This window comes from Canis aureus, chromosome 7 (genome assembly GCF_053574225.1).
Source record: "Canis aureus isolate CA01 chromosome 7, VMU_Caureus_v.1.0, whole genome shotgun sequence".
Lineage (NCBI taxonomy): Eukaryota > Metazoa > Chordata > Mammalia > Carnivora > Canidae > Canis > Canis aureus.
Window position 1 is genome coordinate 71,655,827 of NC_135617.1, and position 21,990 is coordinate 71,677,816.

The 21,990-nt window shown below is 46.2% G+C and overlaps 1 protein-coding gene, 1 long non-coding RNA gene and 3 pseudogenes across 2 annotated transcripts; 2 read left to right on the forward strand and 3 right to left on the reverse strand.

Annotated features, from left to right (window-relative positions):
• Nucleotides 1-1,823: 1,823 nt before the first annotated feature.
• Nucleotides 1,824-3,245, reverse strand: LOC144317814 (serine/arginine-rich splicing factor 3 pseudogene; annotated as a pseudogene).
• A 1,110-nt stretch (nt 3,246-4,355) lies between these two features.
• LOC144317820 (uncharacterized) lies at nt 4,356-13,493 on the reverse strand. The gene is made up of 3 exons (XR_013383764.1): nt 11,540-13,493; nt 5,895-6,086; nt 4,356-4,539 (listed from the first exon to the last, which is right to left on the reverse strand). It is a non-coding gene; the product is annotated as an uncharacterized LOC144317820 (long non-coding RNA).
• Nucleotides 6,896-7,626, forward strand: LOC144317812 (hsc70-interacting protein pseudogene; annotated as a pseudogene).
• Nucleotides 7,626-8,210, forward strand: LOC144317817 (hsc70-interacting protein pseudogene; annotated as a pseudogene).
• Nucleotides 13,494-14,335: 842 nt separating the features above from the next.
• On the reverse strand, nt 14,336-18,064 carry LOC144317807 (DLA class I histocompatibility antigen, A9/A9 alpha chain-like). The gene is made up of 8 exons (XM_077904738.1): nt 17,907-18,064; nt 17,440-17,709; nt 16,880-17,155; nt 15,954-16,229; nt 15,731-15,835; nt 15,266-15,298; nt 15,084-15,131; nt 14,336-14,956 (listed from the first exon to the last, which is right to left on the reverse strand). The coding sequence occupies exons 1-8, from the start codon at nt 17,977-17,979 to the stop codon at nt 14,952-14,954; spliced, it is 1,086 nt and encodes a 361-aa protein (XP_077760864.1). The 5' UTR covers nt 17,980-18,064; the 3' UTR covers nt 14,336-14,951.
• Nucleotides 18,065-21,990: the final 3,926 nt, after the last annotated feature.

Consider the following 21,990-nt stretch of genomic DNA (forward strand, 5'->3'; position numbering starts at 1 on the left):
TAACTAGTCATCATGCTATACAACAGCCTTGTAGCTTCCTTTACAATTGGAAATCTATAACTGTTGGCCCCCTTCACCTGTTTCACTCACCATCCCACTCCTACCTCTGGCGATCACAAATCTGTTCACTGTTTTTATGAGCACAATCTTTTACTCTTTTTTAAAAAATTTTTTTTATTTATTTATGATAGAGAGAGAGAGAGAGAGAGAGAGAGGCAGAGACATAGGCAGAGGGAGAAGCAGGCTCCATGCACTGGGAGCCCGATGTGGGATTCAATCCTGGGTCTCCAGGATCGCGCCCTGGGCCAAAGGCAGGCGCCAAACCGCTGCACCACCCAGGGATCCCCTCTTTTACTCTTTTTGAGGGGGAGTTGTTTGTTGGTTGCTGTTGTTGTTTTAGATTCCACACACAAGTGAGCTCATGTGGTATTTCTCTCTTTCTGACTTATTTTCCTAAGTACAATATCCACAGAGTCCATCCCTATCATCACAAATGGCAAGATTTCATTCTTTAATATAGCTGACTACTGTGGGCAACCACAGACTAGCTGGAGTTAACTAAACCAAACCAGACCCGGACTTGCGTCCCTCATTCACTCAAAAGGCTCAGGAGCCTAAAGGGTGAATAGTTGGTTGATGCTTGAGAAAGGGCTTGAGCAATGGTTTTCAGAGCTGGCTGGTACCTGATCACCCACATAACACATTAGATACAATGTATTCTGGCCTGGCCATAAAGTTGAATAGGGGTCTGTGCTGTTCTTGCTGGTCTGTTAACCATATCTAATGTTCCTTTGAGGTATGTACATCTGGAGCAATAAGCTTATCTATTTACCAAGGTCTTCTGGTGCCAGTGGGTCTGTCTTGCATGCTGATAAAGGGGAACCTTGGAGGGTTTCACAAACATGCTAAGAACAGATACTTCTTTGTCTTTGTTTTGCTTATGCTATATAATGTTGTTGAACCTTGAATAAAGCTGGCACTGCTTGGACATCATCCACTGTGTCCCTCCTGTCACCATCTCTTTACTTTTCTTTTATTTTCCTCATCCCCTTACCCTCGGGACCCTGATCATGTTGCCGCAGAGCGTGCAACAGACTACAATCCCATTGTACATATATATATACACACAATTATATATATTGTGTATATATACAATATTATATATACAATTATCTTTATACACAATATTTTACATAATGTATATATAATATGTATAATGTATATATACACAATATTATATATATATACAATTATCTTTATCCATTCATTCATTCATGAGCACTCAAGTTGTTCCATATCTTAGCTATGACTTAATCTTATAAGGAGAAAACCCTAAAGACTTCAACAAACAAACTTTAGGACTAATAGCAAATTCAGTAATGTTATGGGATATGAAATCAGTATATATATAAAAGTTTGACTATACCCTAACAACAAAATATCTGAAAGAGGAATTCAGAAAGCAATACATTTATAGTTGCATCAAAAATAATACAAGACTTAGGAATAAATTTAATCAGGGAAAAATACGCGCACAAAAAATTTTGATGAAAAACTTTCAGATGAGGCAATAAATGAAATGATATCCCGGGACACCTGGGTGGCTCAGCAGTTGAGTGTCTGCCTTCAGCTCAGGGCATGATCCTGGAGTTCTGGGATCGAGTCCCACATTGGGCTCCCTCCATGGAGCCTACTTCTCCCTCTGCCTATGTCTCTGCCTCTCTTTCTGTGTCTCTCATGAATGAATAAATAAATAAATAAATAAATAAAATCATAAAATAAAGAAATAAGAAAAGATATCCCATATTCTTGGATTGGAAGAATTTTTTTTTTTTTTTTTTTGTAACCAAAACTTTAATCCCAAGGATTTTCACAAACATATTACAAATGACAGCATGAAAAAAATCTTGCACAGTAACTCAAAGTTCAGCTCTACAATGTACCCTTAAACTGGCAGGACACTGGTATCTTGAGTAGTTTCAAATCACCAAATAGAGAATGTTACAAAGAGCTGTGTGTTCACATACAGCAATCACATAAGAAACTTATGACCTAAAAGCAAAGGTAAACTAACTTTCTTGAAACTTCCAATTCTACACCAACTGGACAACGCCTGCCCAGTATGAAAACTAGTTTTTCTTTAAACCTCTAATCTAGTTTAACAGTGCAGCTTAAATTTTTACCTGCTGGCTTGTGCTCATACCAGCTTTTAAAGACTGCTTCTTCAACTCCAGCTGCAGAATATAGCCCAGCTATGTGAGAGACTCTTCTTTCAATTTCTGCCGGCTTTGTTTTCATAATATTAAATGTCAAGCTTTAGCTGGGCAGAGTTAGAGGTTTATTATCAGTCAATGTAAGACTGAACTTCAAAACAAATTCAATTTTGCTTAAGGGAACATTGTAAAGTAACAATTCTTGGTATTACATGCCTCATATGATCCATTCAAATCATAGAGAAATACATCTTTATGTGTCACTGTTCCAAGAGACAAACAAATGTGAACAGCTAAAACATCTTAAAAATGCACCAAGCTTATGAAGTCTCAAACAAAACTTGAATTTTCTGTACATACTCCTGTCAAATGAAGTTATTTACTGTACACCAATCCTCTTGTAATCTGGTCTTCTACTTCCTTTCATTTGACCTAGATCGGCTACGAGACCTAGAGAAGGATCGGGACGGCTTGTGATTTCTCTCCCGGGACGGTGATCTCTCTCTCCTCCTATCTCTAGAAAGGGACCTGCTCCGGCTGCGGGAGAAGCTTCTCCGTCTTGGAGATCTGCGCCGAGGTGGAGGACTCCTTCTCCGATAATCATCTCGAGGGCGACGACCCCAAGAAGGAGGTGGGCCACGATTTCGACTTCTCTTTTCACCATTCGAGAGTTCCACTCTTACTCGGCAGCCACACAGCGTTCTTCCATCTAGCTCTCGGACAGCATCCGCTGCATCTCGGGGATCTTCAAATTCAACAAAAGCAAAGCCGGGAGGGTTTCTAGCAACCCACACACTTCGGAGTGGTCCATAATAGCCAAAAGCTCGTTCCAATTCAGTCTTGTTACCATTGTTTCCAAGATTACCTACATAAACCTTGCAGTCCAATGGACAGGAATCACGATGCATTTCGAGATCTTGGGTTAGAAAGCGGACGCTCAAATCCACACACTCTCGGATGGGGCTTCCCGCTTCCTGCTCCCCTCCCGCCCGGCTCCCGCAGATGCTCTCGCTGACCTGGCGTCCACGAAATGGCGGGGATTGGAAGAATTAATATTGTTAAATTATCCACAGTGTCAAAGTGACATATGGAGTCAATGCAATCTGTATCAGAATTGCAATGATAGCTTTCAAGGAAACAGTAAAAACTATACCCACATTCATATGGGATTAAAAGAGACCCCAAATAGCCAAAACAATGTTGAGAAAGAACAACAAATCCAAGGCCCTACAATTCCTTTTTTTTTTTTAAAAGATATTATTTATTCATTCATGAAAGACACACAGAGAGAGGCAGAGATACATTGAGCCACCCAGGAGTCTCTGAGGCACTCCAATTCCTGATTTCCAACTACATCACAAAGCTGTACTGATCAGAACAGTATGGTACTGGCATAAAAGCAGGCAGAGAGAACAATGGACCAGAACTGAGAGCCCACAAATAAACCTCACATATATGGCGAACTAATCTTTGACAAGGGAACCAACCACATGGTTGGTACCATTCTGGAGACCACATGCAGAAGAACGACACTGCATTTTTGTCTCCTGTCACTCACAAAAATTTACTTGAATGGATTTAAGACTTAAATGTAAGAAGTGAAACCATAAAACTCCTAGGGAAAAAAACATGGAGAACTTTTCTCATCAGTGGTCTTAGCAATGACTTGGGAGTATCACGAAAAGCACAGGACACAAAAGCTAAAATCAAGTGGGACTACATCTATGAAAAAGCTTCTACACAGCAAAGGAAACCATCTAATGAAACATGTAAAGGCAACCTATGGAGTGGGAAAAAATATTTGGCACTCATTATCTGGTAAGAGTTTAATATCCAAAATATATAAGTAGCACAAAGAAATCAAGAGGGAAAAACAAATGATGCAATTTAAAAATAGGCAACAAATCTGAATAGACATTTTTTCAAAGGAGACATACACATTGTCAACAGGTACCCGAAAAGGTGCTCGATATCACTGGTTATTATGAAAAGGCAAATCTAAACCTCAGTGAAACATCATGTCACACCTGTTAGAATGGCTATTATAAGAGGACCAGGGAACAGATGGGGGAGGGTGTGGAGACAAGGAAATCCTTGTCACTATTGGTGGTATGGAAGAGTGTGGAACCTCCCGGAAAAAAATTTTTTTAAAGATTTTATTTATTTATTAATGAGAGAGACACACACACAGAAAGAGAGGCAGAGACACAGGTAGAGGGAGAAGCAGGCTCCATGCAGGGAACCCGACGTGGGATGTGATCACAGGTCTCCAGGATCTGGCCCTGGGCTGAAGGGGGCGCCAAACCCCTGAGCCACCGGGGTTGCCCTGGAAAAAAATTTTATTTATTTATTTATTTATTTTAAAGATTTTATTTATTTATTCATAGACACAGAGAGAGAGGCAGAGACAGAGGGAGAGGGAGAAGCAGGCTCCATGCAGGAAGCCTGATGTGGGACTCGATCCCCGGTCTCCAGGATCACACCCCAGGCTGCAGGCAGCGCCAAACCGCTGCGCCACAGGGGCTGCCCTGGAAAAAAATTTTAAATAGAACTACCACATGATCCAGCAATCAAAACCCAGGGTACTATCAGGAAATGAAATAGGAACCAAAGCAGGCTTTCAATTAAAAAACTTACAAAAGAAAAAAAAAACTTACAAAAGACAACATTGCACTTTGAGAGAATATTCAGTAAAAGAAAATATAATCATTTTAAACATTTACACACCTAATAAAAGGTCCTCAAAACACATGAAGGAAAAACTGACAGACCAAAGGGAGGAATGCACAGTTCTATAATCATAGTTGGAGGCTTCAATACCCTATTCTTTTTTTTTTTTTTAAGATTTTATTTAATTATTCAAGACAGACACAGAAAGAGAGGCAGAGACACAGGTAGAGGGAGAAGCAGGCTCCATGCAGGGAGCCCGACGTGGGACTCGATCCTGGGTCTCCAGGATCATAACCCGGGCTGAAGGTGGCACCAAACCACTGAGCCATAGGGGCTGCCCCCTTCAATACCCTATTCTTAATGATGGTTAGAACCACCAGACAGAAGAGAAATAGAGGACATAGAGGACTTGAACAACACAGTAATCCAACTAGAGGTAATACACATACACACAACACTCTAACCAAAACAACAGACTATATGGTCTCTCAAATCACCTGGATGGATGTTCTCCAGTATTGATCATGTGCTAGGCTACAAATTAAGTTTCATAGATTTGAAAGGTATCATACAAACTATCTTCTCCAACTAAAATGGGTTGAAAGTGGAAATCAATAGAATATGGAAAACTGGGGGCAGCCTGGGTGGTTCAGCAGTTTAGCGCCGCCTTCAGCCCAGGGTGTGATCCTGGAGACCCGGGATTGAGTCCCACGTCAGGATCCCTGTATGGGGCCTGCTTCTCCCTCTGCCTGTGTCTTTGCCTCTCTCTCTCTCTGTGTCTCTCACGAATAAATAAATAAAATCCTTTTTTAAAAAAGATGGAAAACTGGAAATTCCGCAAATTTGTGAAATGTTAACAACACCCCCTTAAATAACCAATGGGTGTAAAGGAAACCAGGAGGAAATTAGGAAATATTTTGAGACAAATACAAATGAAGCACAACATACTGACACTTACAGGATGCAGTGAAAGCAGTACTAAGAGGGAGATTCAGAGCTGCAAATACTTACATATAAAAGAAGGGGCATCTGATGGCTCCATCAGTTAAGCCTCTGACTCTTGGCTTCAGCTCAGTTCATGATCTCATGATCTCAGGGTTGTGAGATGGAGCCTGCACTCAGCACAGAGTCTGCTTGAGAGTCCTTCCCCCTCCACATCCTTCCCCTTCTGCTTCTCCCTCTGCTTGAGTTGACATGCTCTCTCTAAAATAAATGAATAACTAAACATATAGATTTCTTAATAAAATTAAAAAAGAAGATGAAAAGACGAAGGAAGAGGAGAAAGTGAAAGAATTCAGAAATAAACCAACACTTCCGTGGTCAAATGATCTACATACAGCAAAGGAGTCAACAATATACAGTAGGGAAAAAGACAGTATCTTCAACCAATGGTGCTGGAAAGCAACACCTACTTCACGAGAATGAAACTGGACTATTTCTCACACCATACCCCAAAATAAACTCAAAATGGGGGAAAGAACTAAACGTGAGACCTAAAAATGTAAGATTTCTAGAGGAGAACATAGGCAGTTATATCCCTGACATCAGCCATAGAAACAATTTTCTAGGAATGTTTCCTGTGGCTTAGGAAACCAAGAAAAATCAAACAGTTGTAACTACATCAAAATACAAAGCTTTAGCATAGTGAAAGAAAACCTCAATAAAACAAAGGCAACCTACTGAATGGGAGAAGATATTGGCAAAAATATATTCAATAAAGGTGCATACCCAAAATATATGAAGAATGTATATAACTCAACAAGAACAAAACACCCACTCAACAAAATAAACCAATTTAAAGTGGGCAGAGGACACGAAGAGCCTTTTTTTCCAAAGAAGACAAACAAGTACTTGAAAAGATGCTCAACACCACTCATCATCTGGCAAACACAAATCAAACACACAATGAGAGGCAGCGGCCTCCTTCCACACGGTCACGCTGAGCTAGTACTCGCACCTGGAATCAGGCTGCGACCTCAGCCATGCCTGCCCCCTGCCACCACCTCTGGACCATGGACCCCTGCAGTGAGCGAGCTTTGGGCCTTCATGAAAATGTGTAAGCAGGATCTGAGCATTCTGCCTACCAAGGAAATGCGCTTCCTGTGGGAGTGGGTGGAGACCATGGGGGGTAAAATACCACCTGCTACTTATAAAACTAAATCAGAAGACAATATCAAGGAATTAAAAACAGAAGGCAGAGGAAAACATAAAGACAGAGGAACCATCTAGAAAGTGATCTAGAAATTGACAACGACGGTGTGACTGAACCAGATACTGATGCCCCTCAGGAAATGGGAGATGAAAATGTAGAGATAACTGAGGAAATGATGGATCAAGCAAACGATAAAAAAGGGGCTGCCATTGATGCCCTACATGATGGTGACCTACAGAAAGCCATTGACTTGTTCACAGATGCCATCAAACTGAATTCTCGTTTGGCCATTTTGTATGCCGAGAGCCCGTGTCTTTGTCAAATTACAGAAGCCAAATGCTGCCATTCGAGACTGTGACAGGGCTACTGAAATAAATCCCGATTCAGCTAGCTTTGCAAGTGGCGAGGGAAGGGACACCTGGGTGGCTCAACGGTTGAGTGTCTGTCTTTGGCTCAGGCCATGATCCCAGAGTCCCGGGATCGAGTCCCAAATCAGGATCCTTGCATGGAGCCTGCTTCTCTCTCTCTGCCTGTGTCTCTGCCTTTCTTTCTGTGTCTCTCATGAATAAATAAATGAAATCTTAAAAAAAAAAACAACAACAACAAAAACAAAAACAAGTGGCGAGGGGAAAGTACACAGACTTCTGGATCATTGGGAAGAAGCAGCACATGATCTTGCCCTTGCTTGTAAACTGGATTATGATGAAGATGCTAGTGCAATGCTGAAAGAAGCTCAACCGAGGGCCCAGAAAATTGTTGAACATCGGAGGAAGTATGAGCGAAAACATGAAGAGTGAGAGATCAAAGAAAGAATAGAAAAGGGTTAAGAGGCTCGTAAGAACATGAGAGAGCCCAGGGGGAGGAAGAAGCCAGACAACAATCAGGAGCTCAGTGTATGGCTCTTTCCTAGGTGGCTCTCCTGGGCTAATGCCTAGTAATTTTCCTGGAGAAATGCCTGGAAAGGCAGGGGGGAGGATGCCTGGAATGGCAGGAATATTTGGGCTCAACTGAGAGTCTTAGTGACCCAGAGGTTCTTGCAGCCATGCAGGATCCAGAAGTTAGGTGGCCTTCCAGGATAGAGTCCAGAACCCAGCAAATATGTCAAAATATTAGAGCAACCCAAAGGTTATGAATCTCATCAGAAATTGTCAGCCAAATTTGGAGGTCAAGCATAATGTCCTTCTGACAAATAAAGCCCTTGCTGAAGGCAAAGTAACTTCCATCACCTAATGAATGTTGCTATAATACAAACTAGTGTACCTCTGACCTTCTCATGAAGAAAGCTGGGTGCTGTGAAGAGAATCCTTACCCCTCTGCCCCACATGCAACTGAAACATTCTATAGTGGTTTGCCACTAGGGTATTCATTCAGATGATGTTTTCCAACTAGGAATTACAAACTATAAACACTTTTTAAACCCTTAAAAATATTTAAACACATTTAAAAAACCCACAATGAGATATCACCTTACATCCATCAGAATAGCTAAAATCAAAACCACAAGAAAGAACAAGTGCTGGTAAGGATGTGTAGAACAAAGAACTCTCATGCACTGTTGTGAATGCAAACTGGTGCAACCATTGTGGAAAACAGTACGGAGGTTCCTCAGAAGATTGAAAATATGATTACTATATGATCCATTAATTCCACAACTGAGTACTCACCCAAGGAAAATGAAAACACTAATTTGAAAAGATATATGCATCCCTATGTTTATTGCATCACTGTTTACAGTAGCCCAGATATGGAAGCAGCCCAGGTGTCCATACATAGAGGGAAGGGATAAAGAAGTTGTGATATTATGTATGCATTTACAGGTATGAGTATTATGGAGCCATGAATAAGAATGAAATCTTGCCATTTGCAACAACATGGATGGATGTAGAAGGTATAATGTTAAGTGAAATAAGTCCAAGAAGGACAAACACCATATGATGTCTTTCCTATGTGGAATTTAAGAAACAAAACAAAGAAAAAAAGAGACAAAGTAAAACAGAGATTCTTAAATGTGGAGAACAAACCGGATGCTGCCAGAGGGGCGGTCGTTGGGGAGGGATGAAAGGTGAAGGGGACTAAGAGAACAATTATAGTAATGAGATGAGCAATGTATATAGATGTATAGAATTGTTGAATCATTCCATTCTACATCTGACTAATATAACACTCTGAGTTAATTATAATTCAATTAAAATATAATAAGTTTTTAAAAAAAGATCTCAAGTCAACAGCCAAACTCTAAACTTAATGAAGTAGAAAAAGACAAACAAAACACAAAGTTAGTAGAAGAAAGGCAATAATAAGTATTAGAGTAGAGATCAATTAAGCAGGGCATAGAAAAACAATTGGGAAAATCAATGAACCCAAAAGTTGGTTCTTAGAAAGATCTACAGAATTGACCAACAGTTAGCTAGATTGACTAAGACAAAGAGACAAGACTAAAATTGCTAAAAATCAGAAATGTCAGTGGGGATATTACTGCCTATTCTACAGAATTAAAGATGATTAGCAGTGCAATGAACAGGTATGTAGCATCAAACTGGATGACCTAGATGAGATGAACAGATGCTTAGAAACAAAAAAACCTATCAAAACCGCATCACAAAGAAATAGAATAACTGAATAGAACCATAACCAGTAGGATTTTGAATCAATCATCAAATATCTCCTACAAAAGGAAGCCCCGGATCTGATGGATTCACTGTGAATCCTACCATAAAAGAAGACCAATCCTTCTAAAACTTGACCACAGGATGCCTGAGTGGCTCAGCGGTTGAGCATCTGCCTTTTGGTTGAATCGTGATCTCAGGGTCCTGAGATGGAGTCCTGCCTCAGGCTGCCTGGAGGGAGCCTGCTTCTCCCTCTGCCTATGTCTCTGCCTCTCTCTTTTTCTCTCTCTGTGTCTCCATGAATAAGTAAATGAATCTTTAAAAAAATAATGAAACTCTACCACAAAACTGCAGAGAGAACACTTCCAATTTATCGCATGAGGCCAGCATTGTCCTAACACCAAAGCCAGACAGAGACAATACAAGGATACTACAGGCCAGTATCTCTTAGGAATATCCACATAGGTATCACCAGCAAAATACCAGCAAACGGAACTCAGCAGCATCACCACGATACACTGACTATTCTTGGAATGCAAATACATGTCAACGTGTGAGCATCAAGCAATCTAATACAGCGCATTAGGAGAATGAAGGGGAAAACACATGATTATTTCAGTTGATGCAGAAAAGAAGCATTTGACAAAATTCAACACTCTTTTATCATAAAAACATTCAACAAATAGGAATGGAAGGAAACTACCTCAACATAATAAAAGCCAGAGATGAATATGCTCCAGGTGTCTTTATATGAAACGAACAAGGATGGAAGTTTTTCCTTTAAGATCAGGAACAAGGAGGATCCCCGGGTGGCTCAGCAGTTTAGCTCCTGCCTTCAGCCCAGGGGGTGATCCTGGAGTCCTGGGATCGAGTTCCATATCGGGCTCTCTGCAGGGAGCCTGCTTCTCCCTCTACCTGTGTCTCTACCTCTCTCTCTCTCTCTCTGTGTCTCTCATGGATAAATAAATAAAATCTTAAAAAAAAATCAGGGTGCATGTACCCTTTTAATCTGCATTTTTGTATCCTTTGGGTAAATACCTACTAGTGCAATTGCTGAATCATGGGGTAGCTCTATTTTTACCTTTATGAGGAACTTCAATACTGTTTTCTAGAGTGGCTGCACCAGTTTTCATTCTTCCAACAGTGCAGGAGGGTTTCTTTCTCCGCATCCTTGCCAACATATGTTGTTTCCTGTGTTGTGAATGTTCTCCATTCTGACAGGTGTGAGGTGGTATTTCATCATGGTTTTGATTTGTGTTTCCCTGATGGTGAGTGATATTGAGCATCTTTCATGTGTCTGCAAGCCATCTGGATGCCTTTGGGAAAATGTCTATTCGTGTCTTCTGCCCATTTCTTAATTTGATTATTTGGTTTTGAGGTGTTGAGTTTGAGAAGTTCTTCCTAAGTTTTAGATACTAAACCTTTATCAGATATAACAGTACACTTATCCTGACAATCATGATGTAATGTATAGAACTGTTGAATCTGTACATCAGAAGCTAATATAACACTGTATGCTAACTATACTGGACTTGATAGGAAAAGAAAAAGATTAGTGAGTGGATCTCCCTCACTTGTGTCCTAGGAACTTTTCAAACTGGTGTTTGAACTGAGTCAGAGGTGAGTGAGACTGCACACAAACTTTAAGAGTGAGTTCTTCATTTCCTGGAGTTTTGTGGTTTTCCTGAATATGATCCCTTTGGTTTTCAAAGCCAGGCACATGAGGGGCTCGTCTCTCCTGTGGAGGACCCAGGGTTTAGTGTCTGGTGTAGAGCACAGACCCCTTGCTTCTCAGCAAAGTTGTGTATTTTTGTGATGCCACAATATTTTGGATTCTCAGGCCTGGGGTGGATTTTCTAGTTTTTTGGTTTTGGCAAGAATGTCTCTGCCTCTCTTACCTGTGTTGATGCTGCCCTTTTATCCTTTGCTGTGGAGGCTTAGATCTTCTTTAGAGGAGATTGTTCCACAAGTAGTTGAAAATCTATTGGGTCCATGGAAGAAGATGGGTTCAGGATGTTTGTAAGCTGCCATCTTGAACCAATCCCCTGACACCGCCTTGATTACCATTGCTTTGCCAGAAGTCTTCAAATTGGGACTCGGGGGACCCTGCTTCATGTGCTTGCTACTCAATGTGTGATCTGAAGACCAACAGCAGCAGCAGCAACCTTGTAGAAACCCCGAATCTCACACTGTGCTCCAGCCTCTCTAGATCTGCACAGTCCAGGAAATCCCTGTGCTCACTGAAGGCTGGGCCTCTCTGTTCTATGCACCTACTAGATGCAGAACCAGACAGAGCAGTACGCTCTGTGGGGGTACGCTCTGATCAGCTTGCTTAGCCCCGAGCAGTCCAGGGATTGGGCCTGTTCCTTTCTCTTCTATGGCCATCACACCCTTGGTGTCCTCATCTCTGCTGAAGGCTCTGAAACTGATTGATGTGGAGCCACTTCCCAAGTATAATTCTCCAATCTTGATATCTCTGTATCCAACTGACATCAGCTGCATTTCTTATAGCCCAGATTCCACATTCCTAAGTGGATGTCTGTGATGCTGCTTCCCAATGTCCTGATTCCAGTGTCTCCTTCATCTCCATGGAAGGCACTGCACACTTCTCCTTGCAGTCTGAAATACCGGATGCCCTCCTTGATCCCTCCCTCTCACCCCCCAGAAGGAATGCCTTAGGAAATGCTGCAAAATTCACCTGTAAACATATCCAGCACCCACTCATTTCCTATTATCTTCCCTCCCCACATTCCAGATGTTCAGCCCCCATCCCCCTCCTGGGACACTGCCCTGGGTCCTACAGGTTCCCTACTAGTTGCTCCCCTTCACCTCTCAATTCTGCACGCAGCAAACAGGTGCTGGTAAAGAAATTCAATGAATTGATCTGTTCATTCTTATAACTCCACATCTCACTCAGAGAAAACTCAAAACCCTTCTACTGTCCTCAGGCTCCATGACGTGACGTCATGTCATCCCCCTTGCTCTCTGCTCCAGCCCCAGGGGCCTCCTCACCCTCCCTCAAACATGGGACAGGCTCCTGCCCTGGAGCTTGAGCATGGAGGTTCCCTGCCTGGAAAGAACTTCCCCCAGACATCCTCTTACACAATTCATGTCCTCCAATCTCTCCCAGGTCACCTTCTCAGGGAGGCTCCCCCAATCCCTGCAGTAAGGTGGCCACCGTCCCTGTCCTAGAGCAGGTTCTCTCTGGGTCACCTTCCTCAAGGCTCCTACCTACTTCCAATGTCTACACCTCCCTTACTGTGCTTACACACACACACACACACACACACACACACACACACACACACACAGTTCATGTCTGAATTACACGGGTTGGGACTGTGCGTGTGCACCTGTATGAGGACTTTTTTACTGTAAGTACTATCCGCGGTGTTTCCCTTCCTTATGATTTGCTAATTTATTGCAGCTTCGCTCATCGTAAGAACACAATACACACTACCCGTAACACACAGTGTAAGCAACTGCTCATGTTCTCCGTGAGGCTTCCAGTCATGAGCATGCTATTAGTTGGTATGCTTTGGGGGAGACATGAGCTACACTCGGATTTCCTACTACAGAAGGGGGTCACTGCCCCAATCACCCACCAGCCTGGGTCAGGTGTAGTCTCCCCCGACCACTAGAACATACTCTCCAGGAGACCAGCAGGTTTGCCTCACCTGAGTCTCACTGAGCTGCCCAGATGCAAACAGTGTGTCCTGCATGTGACACAGGACAGTTACAGCTGAATGAATGCGCAGGAAGAGGGTCTCCCTCTTCTAGAAGCGCCTGGGGCACAGCTGTTCTGTGGCAGCTCCTGCCCCCCACCAGCCACTGGTCATCAGTGCCCCCTCTCTCTCCTCATGGGGCTGCCCACACCTCCCTCCCTCAGCTCCCACCCCCACACCGTTTCTCCTGCACACACCACGCACAGAGTTCACTCCTCAGGCACCCTGCACTTGGGCTTCCTGGGTCCTCTTCTCCAGCCACAGAGAAATCTACGTTACACTCTGCTTTATAAATCCCACAGGGATCACGGGGCCCAGGGCGGGGAGGGAGGGCAGAGCAGCAGAGGAGGCAGAAACTCCTGGACGCTTATGAGGAGGAGAACCTCTGACTTCTCCCCTCTCTACCTCAGGATGTGAACAATAATCCAGAAAGCAGCTGGGGAGGGAGGGGGAGACTGGATGGATCTGGAAGTTCATCTCTCCAAACCTCGGGGACTCCTGTGTGCAGGGGACGACCTAGGCCTGTGGGGACGGGAGCCCAAAGGACACCTGCTGCTGTAACCAATGGGGTCACCAGGGGACAATGGGACAGGAACTTGGACACAAGAGCAAGAGCAGGCATGAGGCTCTAGAGGAACAACTCAAAAAAAAAAAAAAAGAAAAAAAGGAAGAAACAAAATGGGGGCTATGCTGTGACCCAGACCTGAGTCTAGCAGGCTGACCCAGTCTCAGGAAGCTCTGGCTACAGAAGGTCCTGGTAACAGGTGACGTCCAAGTCCCTGTGATCACAGGTCCTGGTGAGACAAGCTTCTATAGAAGGGGCAAGGACACGGAGAAGAGAGGACCCCGCTGAGGCCTGAACACGACTCACCCAGTATGTACTGAGCACCTACTGGGCACTGGCACCGTCCCCTCTAGGCTCCTGACAGCTTTCAGCCCCCAACTGCAACTGATTCAGCACAGCAAACATGAGGATTCTGGAAGGTTCTCAGGGCTTCCATTTATTTGCTCTCGCAACTTCAGAAATCTTTTATTACCTTAGCAGCCCCACATCCCAAGACTTAGGAAACACAAACCCCTATCTGGATCCTTATTTTTTTAAAAAAGATTTTATATATTTATTCATGAGAGATAAGAGAGAGAGAGAGAATGGCAGAGACACAGGCAAAGGGAGAAGCAGGTTCCATGAAAGGAGCCCGATGTGGGACTCGATCTGGGACTCCAGGATCATGCCCTGGGCTGAAGGCAGGTGTTAAACTGCTGAGCCACCCAGGGATCCCCATGGATCCTTATTTTCAATAGGGTAGTAAGTCATTAGTACTCAACATGAAACAAAGACAGGGATGGAGATGGTCCAGCCCTCCCTCTGCTGGACAGGAAAGCACATCAGAGAAGAGAGCGCACATCAGATTAGGGACAGGTCATGGTGGGCAGGGTGGGCCAATCTCCCCACCTCCTCACATTATGCTCCTAGGGACACAGGCACATCCTGACACTGTTTGCAGAGACAAGCCAGGGTTGTTGATGTCATCACGTGAGATGTGAACACATCTTGCATCGCTCAGTCCCCACAGGGCAGCTGGTCTCACACTGTGAGAAAAAATCAAGTACAAATTGAGGTCGGTCACATAAGTGCTGACATTCTCAACAGCCCCCTCGCGCTCATCTGGTCCCCAGTGCCCCAACCCTCCCCACTTCAGGGTCTCTGGGGTCTCACCTCTAGGAGCTGTCAGAGACACATCAGAGCCCTGGGCACTGTCATCGCCTAGAGGAGAATAAACAGGACGTGGTCAGAGCTCACAGGAGGTGAGACTAAAGGAGAAGCTGTGGGGGTGAGCTCCCCATGGGGTCCTGTCTACACTCCCCCGGGGTCTCAGGGATCACTCCCTGCATACTCACGTGCAGCATGAGAGTAGCCTGGTCCTTTTCCTCCTGTGGGAAGAAAACATCATGTGAGAGGCCGGGCACAGGGCTGGGCCAGGAGATCCTCGAGGAAGCTCCCAGTCCTGGTGCAGAGTGAGTCTGCAGAATTCTGACTGACCGCCCAGGTCAGGGTCAGGAGACAAGCCATGAGGTGAGGGGTCACTGGACCACCTGACTTGCTGGAGGTCTGTCCTCAGCAGGGGCCTTCCGCTCTGTCCTGTGACGGCTGGGAATCAGTCCCCGTCACCAGAATCACCAAGGTGAAACTCTGGCCTTCATTTTCCCAAGTGTTTGCTGCACAGTGAGTGTGAGTACACAGCTCCAGTGTGGGAGAGTAACCGCATATGGACGACACCTCCCGTTAACAAGGCAGGACAGCGTGCTCCCTAGGAAACCCCCCAACAGGACAGGAAAACACAGAGTATTCAGTCGGTTCCCTACCCGAGCGCTGCTTCCTCCAGATCACAGCTCCAATCACCCCAGCGACCACGAGGAGAACCAGAGCAGCAATGCTGACGATGACTATGGTGGACAGAGGGGAAGGCTCTGGAAAGGGGAGGGAGGATGAGGGTCCAGCCTCTGGCTTGAGACCTGACTCTGCTGAAATTCTCCAGAAGAGCTCCACTTGCCCTGAGTAGAAGCTCTACCCCGAGGCCCTCCTTACCCCATCTCCGAGTGACAGGCTCCGCCAGCCCCTCATGCTGCACGTGGCACGTGTATCTCTGCTCCTGTCCAGAGGGCACCACCACAGCTGCCCACTTCTGGAAGGTCCCATCTCCTGCAGGCCTGGTGTCCACAACCTCTGTGTCCTGGGTCTGGTCCTCCCCATCGCACTGCCAGGTCAGGGTGATCTCCGCAGGGTAGAAGCCCAGCGCCCAGCACCTCAGGGTGACCTCATGGTCAGAGACGGGGTGGCGGGTCAGGTAGATTTTTGGAGGATCTAAGGAGAAGGGTCAGAAAATTTACAAATTTGCATTATACCGGGTGGGCCACCTAAGCAGCACTGTTGTGATCATGCTGAGAATGAAGAGGACAAATGGGGGAGAGGGAGTGCAAAATACAGACACCAGCCTGAACTCCAGGATCTGGGATACCTTCCTATCCCTTTGGAAGATCTAGAATCAGGATAAGATAGCCTAAGGTAGGAAGTTCCAGGTCTCTGAGTGGGACAACAGAGACTTCTGGTCCTGACCTAGGTAGAGGAAGTCCAGTGCCTCTTAAAACCTGGAGGCAGACCTCCAATTAAGTGGGGTGTGGGACAGGGAGCAAGGCCTGAGGGAGGAAGTCAGTCAGTGGTGCCCAAGGTGAATGCCAGGGTCAAAGAAATCTGCTATTAAATTATTTCAGAGATATCTCTATCCCTCTCCATAAAGACTGGATCCCTTAAATGTCCAGAGAGAAGGATGGGTTATCTGAGCGAGTCTCTCTTTAGTACAGAACTGAAAACCAAGAAAGTCTTCACTTTCAGGATCCAAGAAGTGGGGCAGGGGAGGAATTCTGGTGTCAATTCCATTTTCCTTTTTGTAGGGATAGCAGGAGGTACAGCCCCAGCGGGAGGGGAGATCCCGGAGTCCCAGCTGCCCCACAGACCTGTGCGCTGCAGGGTCTCTTTCCCTCTCTCCAGGTACTTAAGGAGCGACTGCACGCACTCCCCCTGCAGGTATACCCGGTAGTACTGGGCCGCGCCCGCCGCCTCCCACTTGCGCCGGGTGATCTGCGCCGCCGCGTCCGCCGCGGTCCAGGAGCGCAGGTCCTCGTCCAGGGCCAGGTAATCGGCGCCGTCGTACGCGAACTGCTCATACCCGCGGAGGAGGCGCCCGTCCGGCCCCACGTCGCAGCCCGAAGTCCACTGGAAGGTGTGAGACCCTGGGCAACCCCCCCCCGCCCCCGTCTCAGTCAGTCCCGCCCCGGTAGCCCGGTCCCCGCCGTCAGCCCCGTCCACCTAGACTCCCCTGGCATTGGACCTACGGCCGGCGAGTGGTCAGAGACCTCGGAAACTGTCCGCAAGTCCCTGCAGGCTCGTCCCGCGTAGGGGGCCAGGACGGTCTCCTGGCCCGGGGGTGAATCTCAGACCCGGGAACTCGGGGAGACCCCAGGCTGTCCAAGGGGGTTCATGGACTCGTGAACTGGACCCGGCCCGGGTCACTCACCGGCCTCGCTCTGGTTGTAGTAGCCGAGGGCCGTCTGCAGGTTGGATCGGGAGGTCTGGGCGTGCACCTTGGCGATCTCCGTCTGCTCCTCCCAAAACTCCGGCCCCTCCTGCTCCATCCACCGCGCCCGCGGCTCCACCTTCGGACTCGCCGCGTCGCTGTTGAACCGCAGGAACTGCGTGTCGTCCACGTAGCCCACAGAGATGTAGAGGGGGTCCCCGCGGCCGGGCCGGGACACGGCGGTGTGGAAAAACCTCAGGGAGTGGGAGCCTGCGGAGCCGAGGGCTGAGACCCCGCCCGACCCCCTCCCGCCGCGGGGCCCGGGGCCCAGGGGAGATGCCCGGGGCGGGGCGGAGGCGGGAGGGACCGGGGAGCCCAGGCCGCGGGGGGCCGGGGGCGGCGGAGAGGCGGCTTCCCGGGGTCCCGCGTCCCCGCCCGCCGGTCCCCTCGCTCCCGCCCGCACTCACCCGCCCGGGTCAGGGTCACGGCCAGGGCCGCCGACAGCAGCACGAGGAGGGCTCGCGGCATCACCACCTCCATCTCCGGGCTCCGGGGACACTGGCCGTCGCTGCTGGACTGGGGGGCGGAGGCGGAGGCGGAGGCTTTAGAGCCCGGGACCCGGTGCCGCTGATTGGCTCCTCCAGAAACGCTGCACCCAATGGGAGTGCGCGCTGGGGCTGCGTCACGAGTCTCCAGGCAGGGGGCCCTGAGCCAGGTTGGGAGACGCAGAAGTGAAACCCGGGGAGGTGGGGACTCCCCAGCCTGAGCGTCCCCGCCCCGGACCCGCCCTGGGGCCTGGGGGCCTGAGAGCCTGAGAGCCTCGCCCTCCCCGGGACCACAGAGTGACCTGACACTTTTCATCTTGCGTGCAGCGCTCTTTGTTACACTTTCCCCCTGACTCCTGGACCAGGGTCTTTCTGAAGAAACCAGGTGAAGACACCAGACTGGGCTCAGCCATTTTTCCTGTCTTCCTTCCCGGAGACCCCTTGCTGAGCTTGACTCTCTGCCTTGAACCCCTCACCACTCCCCCTCCACCGACTGACTTGCTTACTTACTTACCTACTTCTTTATGTAGGGGTTTTAATTCCAGAAGTTAACATACAGTGTTAGGTGTACCGCAAGTGATTCCATAGTCCCATACCTGACAGGTCCATCATCATGCCAGCAACTTGAAAAAGAAAGAACCATATACCATATACAAAAATAAATTCGAGATGGAGTAAAGACCTAAATGTGAGTCCTGAAACCATAAACATCCTAGAAGAGAACACAGGCAGTAACCTCTCTAGATCTGTCTCCGGAGGCAAGGGAAACAAAAGCAAAAATACACTATTGGGACTGCACAAAAATAAAAATCTTCTACTCAGCGAAGGAAACAACAGTCCAGACAGTCCCCCTGGACTGTCTGAGAAGGAAACTTACTCTCAGGGAATTTGATGCCAGAGAGAGAGCTGACTGTGGGACAATTGGTGAAGGAACAAGGTGTCTTCTGTACCTGAGGCAGGTGTGCTTGGGGCACTAGCTAGAGATTTTCACAGAGGCCAGTTTTCTTCTTGTTTCTTAACCATAATCTTGACAACCCCTGAGAGATCGGGACTCGCATGTGTCAAAGTAGTGATTTTATCCTTTCTGTATAAATTTGCCTAAACAGCTTTGAAATAACCAAAGCTGTCATTTTCACTTTCCCAAGCCAAGACTTTAAGTTTTTGTGCTTTAAAATGACCTCTGTTCCATAGCTCCGTCTGTGAATTCCAGACATAGCCTCAATACAAAGATGCACGTTGGAAGTACAGTCTGTATGTGATCTGTGTCTGGGTCTTGATTTACCCAGGTGACTAAGTGATAGGTGGAGAGGCTGATGCCATTGAAAGAAGCTGTTTTTTTTATTACATTACTGAGAGGAGGGGCATGGAACACCACAGAGGGCCATATGGGGAAGCACCAAGGAGCGCCAGGGGGCAGAAGGAGTGGAAGAAAGCATGGCCCAGAGCATTTATTGTATTTTCCTTGAGAAAGACAGAGGGGTTGGGGACACATTTTAGAATTAACTAGTCTGAATAATGTCATCAGTTGGCTTTGGGTCACAGGAGTTGTCTCTAGAAACCTGGTACCTGGTCCTGAGTAATTGGAGCAGAGGAATATTATATCCTGGAGTAGTCTTAAAGAGAGGTAGTTCAGAATATGTTTGCAAAGGGAAGGTGTGCTCCTGGTCAAGCATTTAGCTGGCTCTCAGAATTGGCCACTCAGGGGAGGGAGAATGTCTCCCCAGTTATGGAGGCCACAAATGCCAGAGCATCAAGGATACAAAAAAAGAGAAAGTATCATTAATATAGTACATTTCAATCAGAGTGTCCAACCATTAATCACCTCATAGTTGCAAGTATTCAGGGCAGTCCAAATGCCCGTCATCAGCATTCAGTGTTGCCTGTGTGTATGAATGAGCACCTAAGGACGATTTTATTTGGGTATTAGTGGCATCTAGGTTACTTCTTAACCCTGATAACATAAGGAGGCCACAGGTATTCAGTCCACAGAGTGCAGTAAATATTAGATGCAAACAATATCTTGCTAAGACCTAATAGAGATTAAATAAAAAATTGATATAACAATGTATTCAATGTATTCAAATTCCACTACTTTAGAATTCTTTACCACTGCTTCTCTCCCTCCACCTGCATCTGCAGCCCTTCTCTCCATCTCTCTCAGCCCTCATGCCTTCTCATCCCCTTAGTCTCCACCCGCTCTCCTGATTGCACCCTGCTGCCACCCCAACACCTGCCACCCAGGGCCACTCTCTCCACTGGGGTCAGTGATCCTGCTAATGTGAGTCAGAATGTGTCATTTCATCACTGAAAATGCTCCAGGGGCTCCATCTCACTTTTAGGAAGCCTCTAGAATGTAAAGCATGAAGCACAGGTGCTTTGGGCTACTTTGAAGAAAGCTGTACCCCTAGTGTAGAAAGCCATTCTTGGTGCAGAGTAGGCACTAAATTAATTGTTGTTGAATGAATGAATGAAATATGACTATTAGATTTTAATCCCATCACTTAAAAATCACAAAATGGAAAATACATGAAAAATGAGATTTTATTTCATGCAACTAGTGTGCACGACGATTCATACATTCATTCATTCCACTGGGAAAATGTGATGTGCATTGAGGCTATGTGGTGGTTTTCTATTGCTGCATAACAAATTAACCACAAACATAGTGACTTACAACCACACCCATGGTTATGTGCACAGTTCTGTAGGTCAGCAGTCCAGGAGTGATGCTGAGGGGTCTTCTCCTCAGCATGTCACAGACAGTGTTTGCAACTAGAGCTTGAGGTCCCCCTACAAGCTTGTACAGATCTGTTAGCAGAATTCCAGTTCTTGTAGTTGGAGGTTGGCAGTCTCCACTTCCTGGCACGCTGTCAGTGGGATGCTGTTCTTAGCTCCTGTGGCCACCAGCATTGCTTGCCGGGAGCCCCTTCCATCATAAAGCCCCCACTCACAGTGAATCCTGCTCACTCTTCCAGTCCCTTCACTCAGGAAGCACCCTGTGCTATTAAGGGCTCACCTGATTAGGTCAGGACTACTTGGGATAATCCTCCTATTTTATTTATTTATTTATTTATTTATTTATTTATTTATTTATTTATTTATTTTTATTTTTAAAAGATTTTATTTATTTATTCATGAGACACACACACAGACACACACACACACACAGAGGCAGACACACAGGCAGAGGGAGAAGTAGGCTCCATGCAGGGAGCCCGACGTGGGACTGGATCCTGGGTCTCCAGGATCATACCCTGGGCTGAAGGTGGTGCTAAACTGCTGAGCCACCCCAGCTGCCCAATCCTCCTGTTTTAAATGCAGCTGATCTGAACCTTCACTGCATATGCAAAGTCCTTTCACGCTAGCACCTGGATTAGTGTTTGATCCAACAACTGGAAGAATATGAATAACCAGAGGTTAGTTATGGCAGGCCATCTTAGCATCTGCCTAGGACAGCCTGCTTCTTCCTTTTGTTTAATTGGTTTACCGTCAGAAATCAAACTCCAAATAAATAGATTGTTGTGAATGGTAATAATATGCATTCTGTTCCCTTAGACATAGATATTCTTCTTAAATCTTAAAACCAATAGATGATGTTTAATATCATAGTTAATTTAGAGCCAATCAAAATTAAAGTGCAATACTTCATTCTCTTCTTTGGACTCTATAATAGTTATGTACTGGTGCCTAACAAATTATCCACAGCATAGCAGCTCAGAACAACAAATATATATTGTGTCCCACAGTTTCCCAGGGTCAGGAATCCAGGAGAGGCTTACCTGAGTGCTTCTGTCTCAGGGCCTCTCTCTGGGTTGCAGTCAAGTCAGACAGGACTGGGTTGTCAGACAGGACTGCATCATCTGATGGCTTGACTGGGGCTGAGGGATTCCTAGGACATAAGGCTCCCTCACATGGCTGTTGAGGGAAATGAGGAAATGAGGAAGAGGCCTCATTTCCTTCCCAGATGGTCCCAAGGGGCCTCAGTTCCTAGCTGTGTGGACTTTTC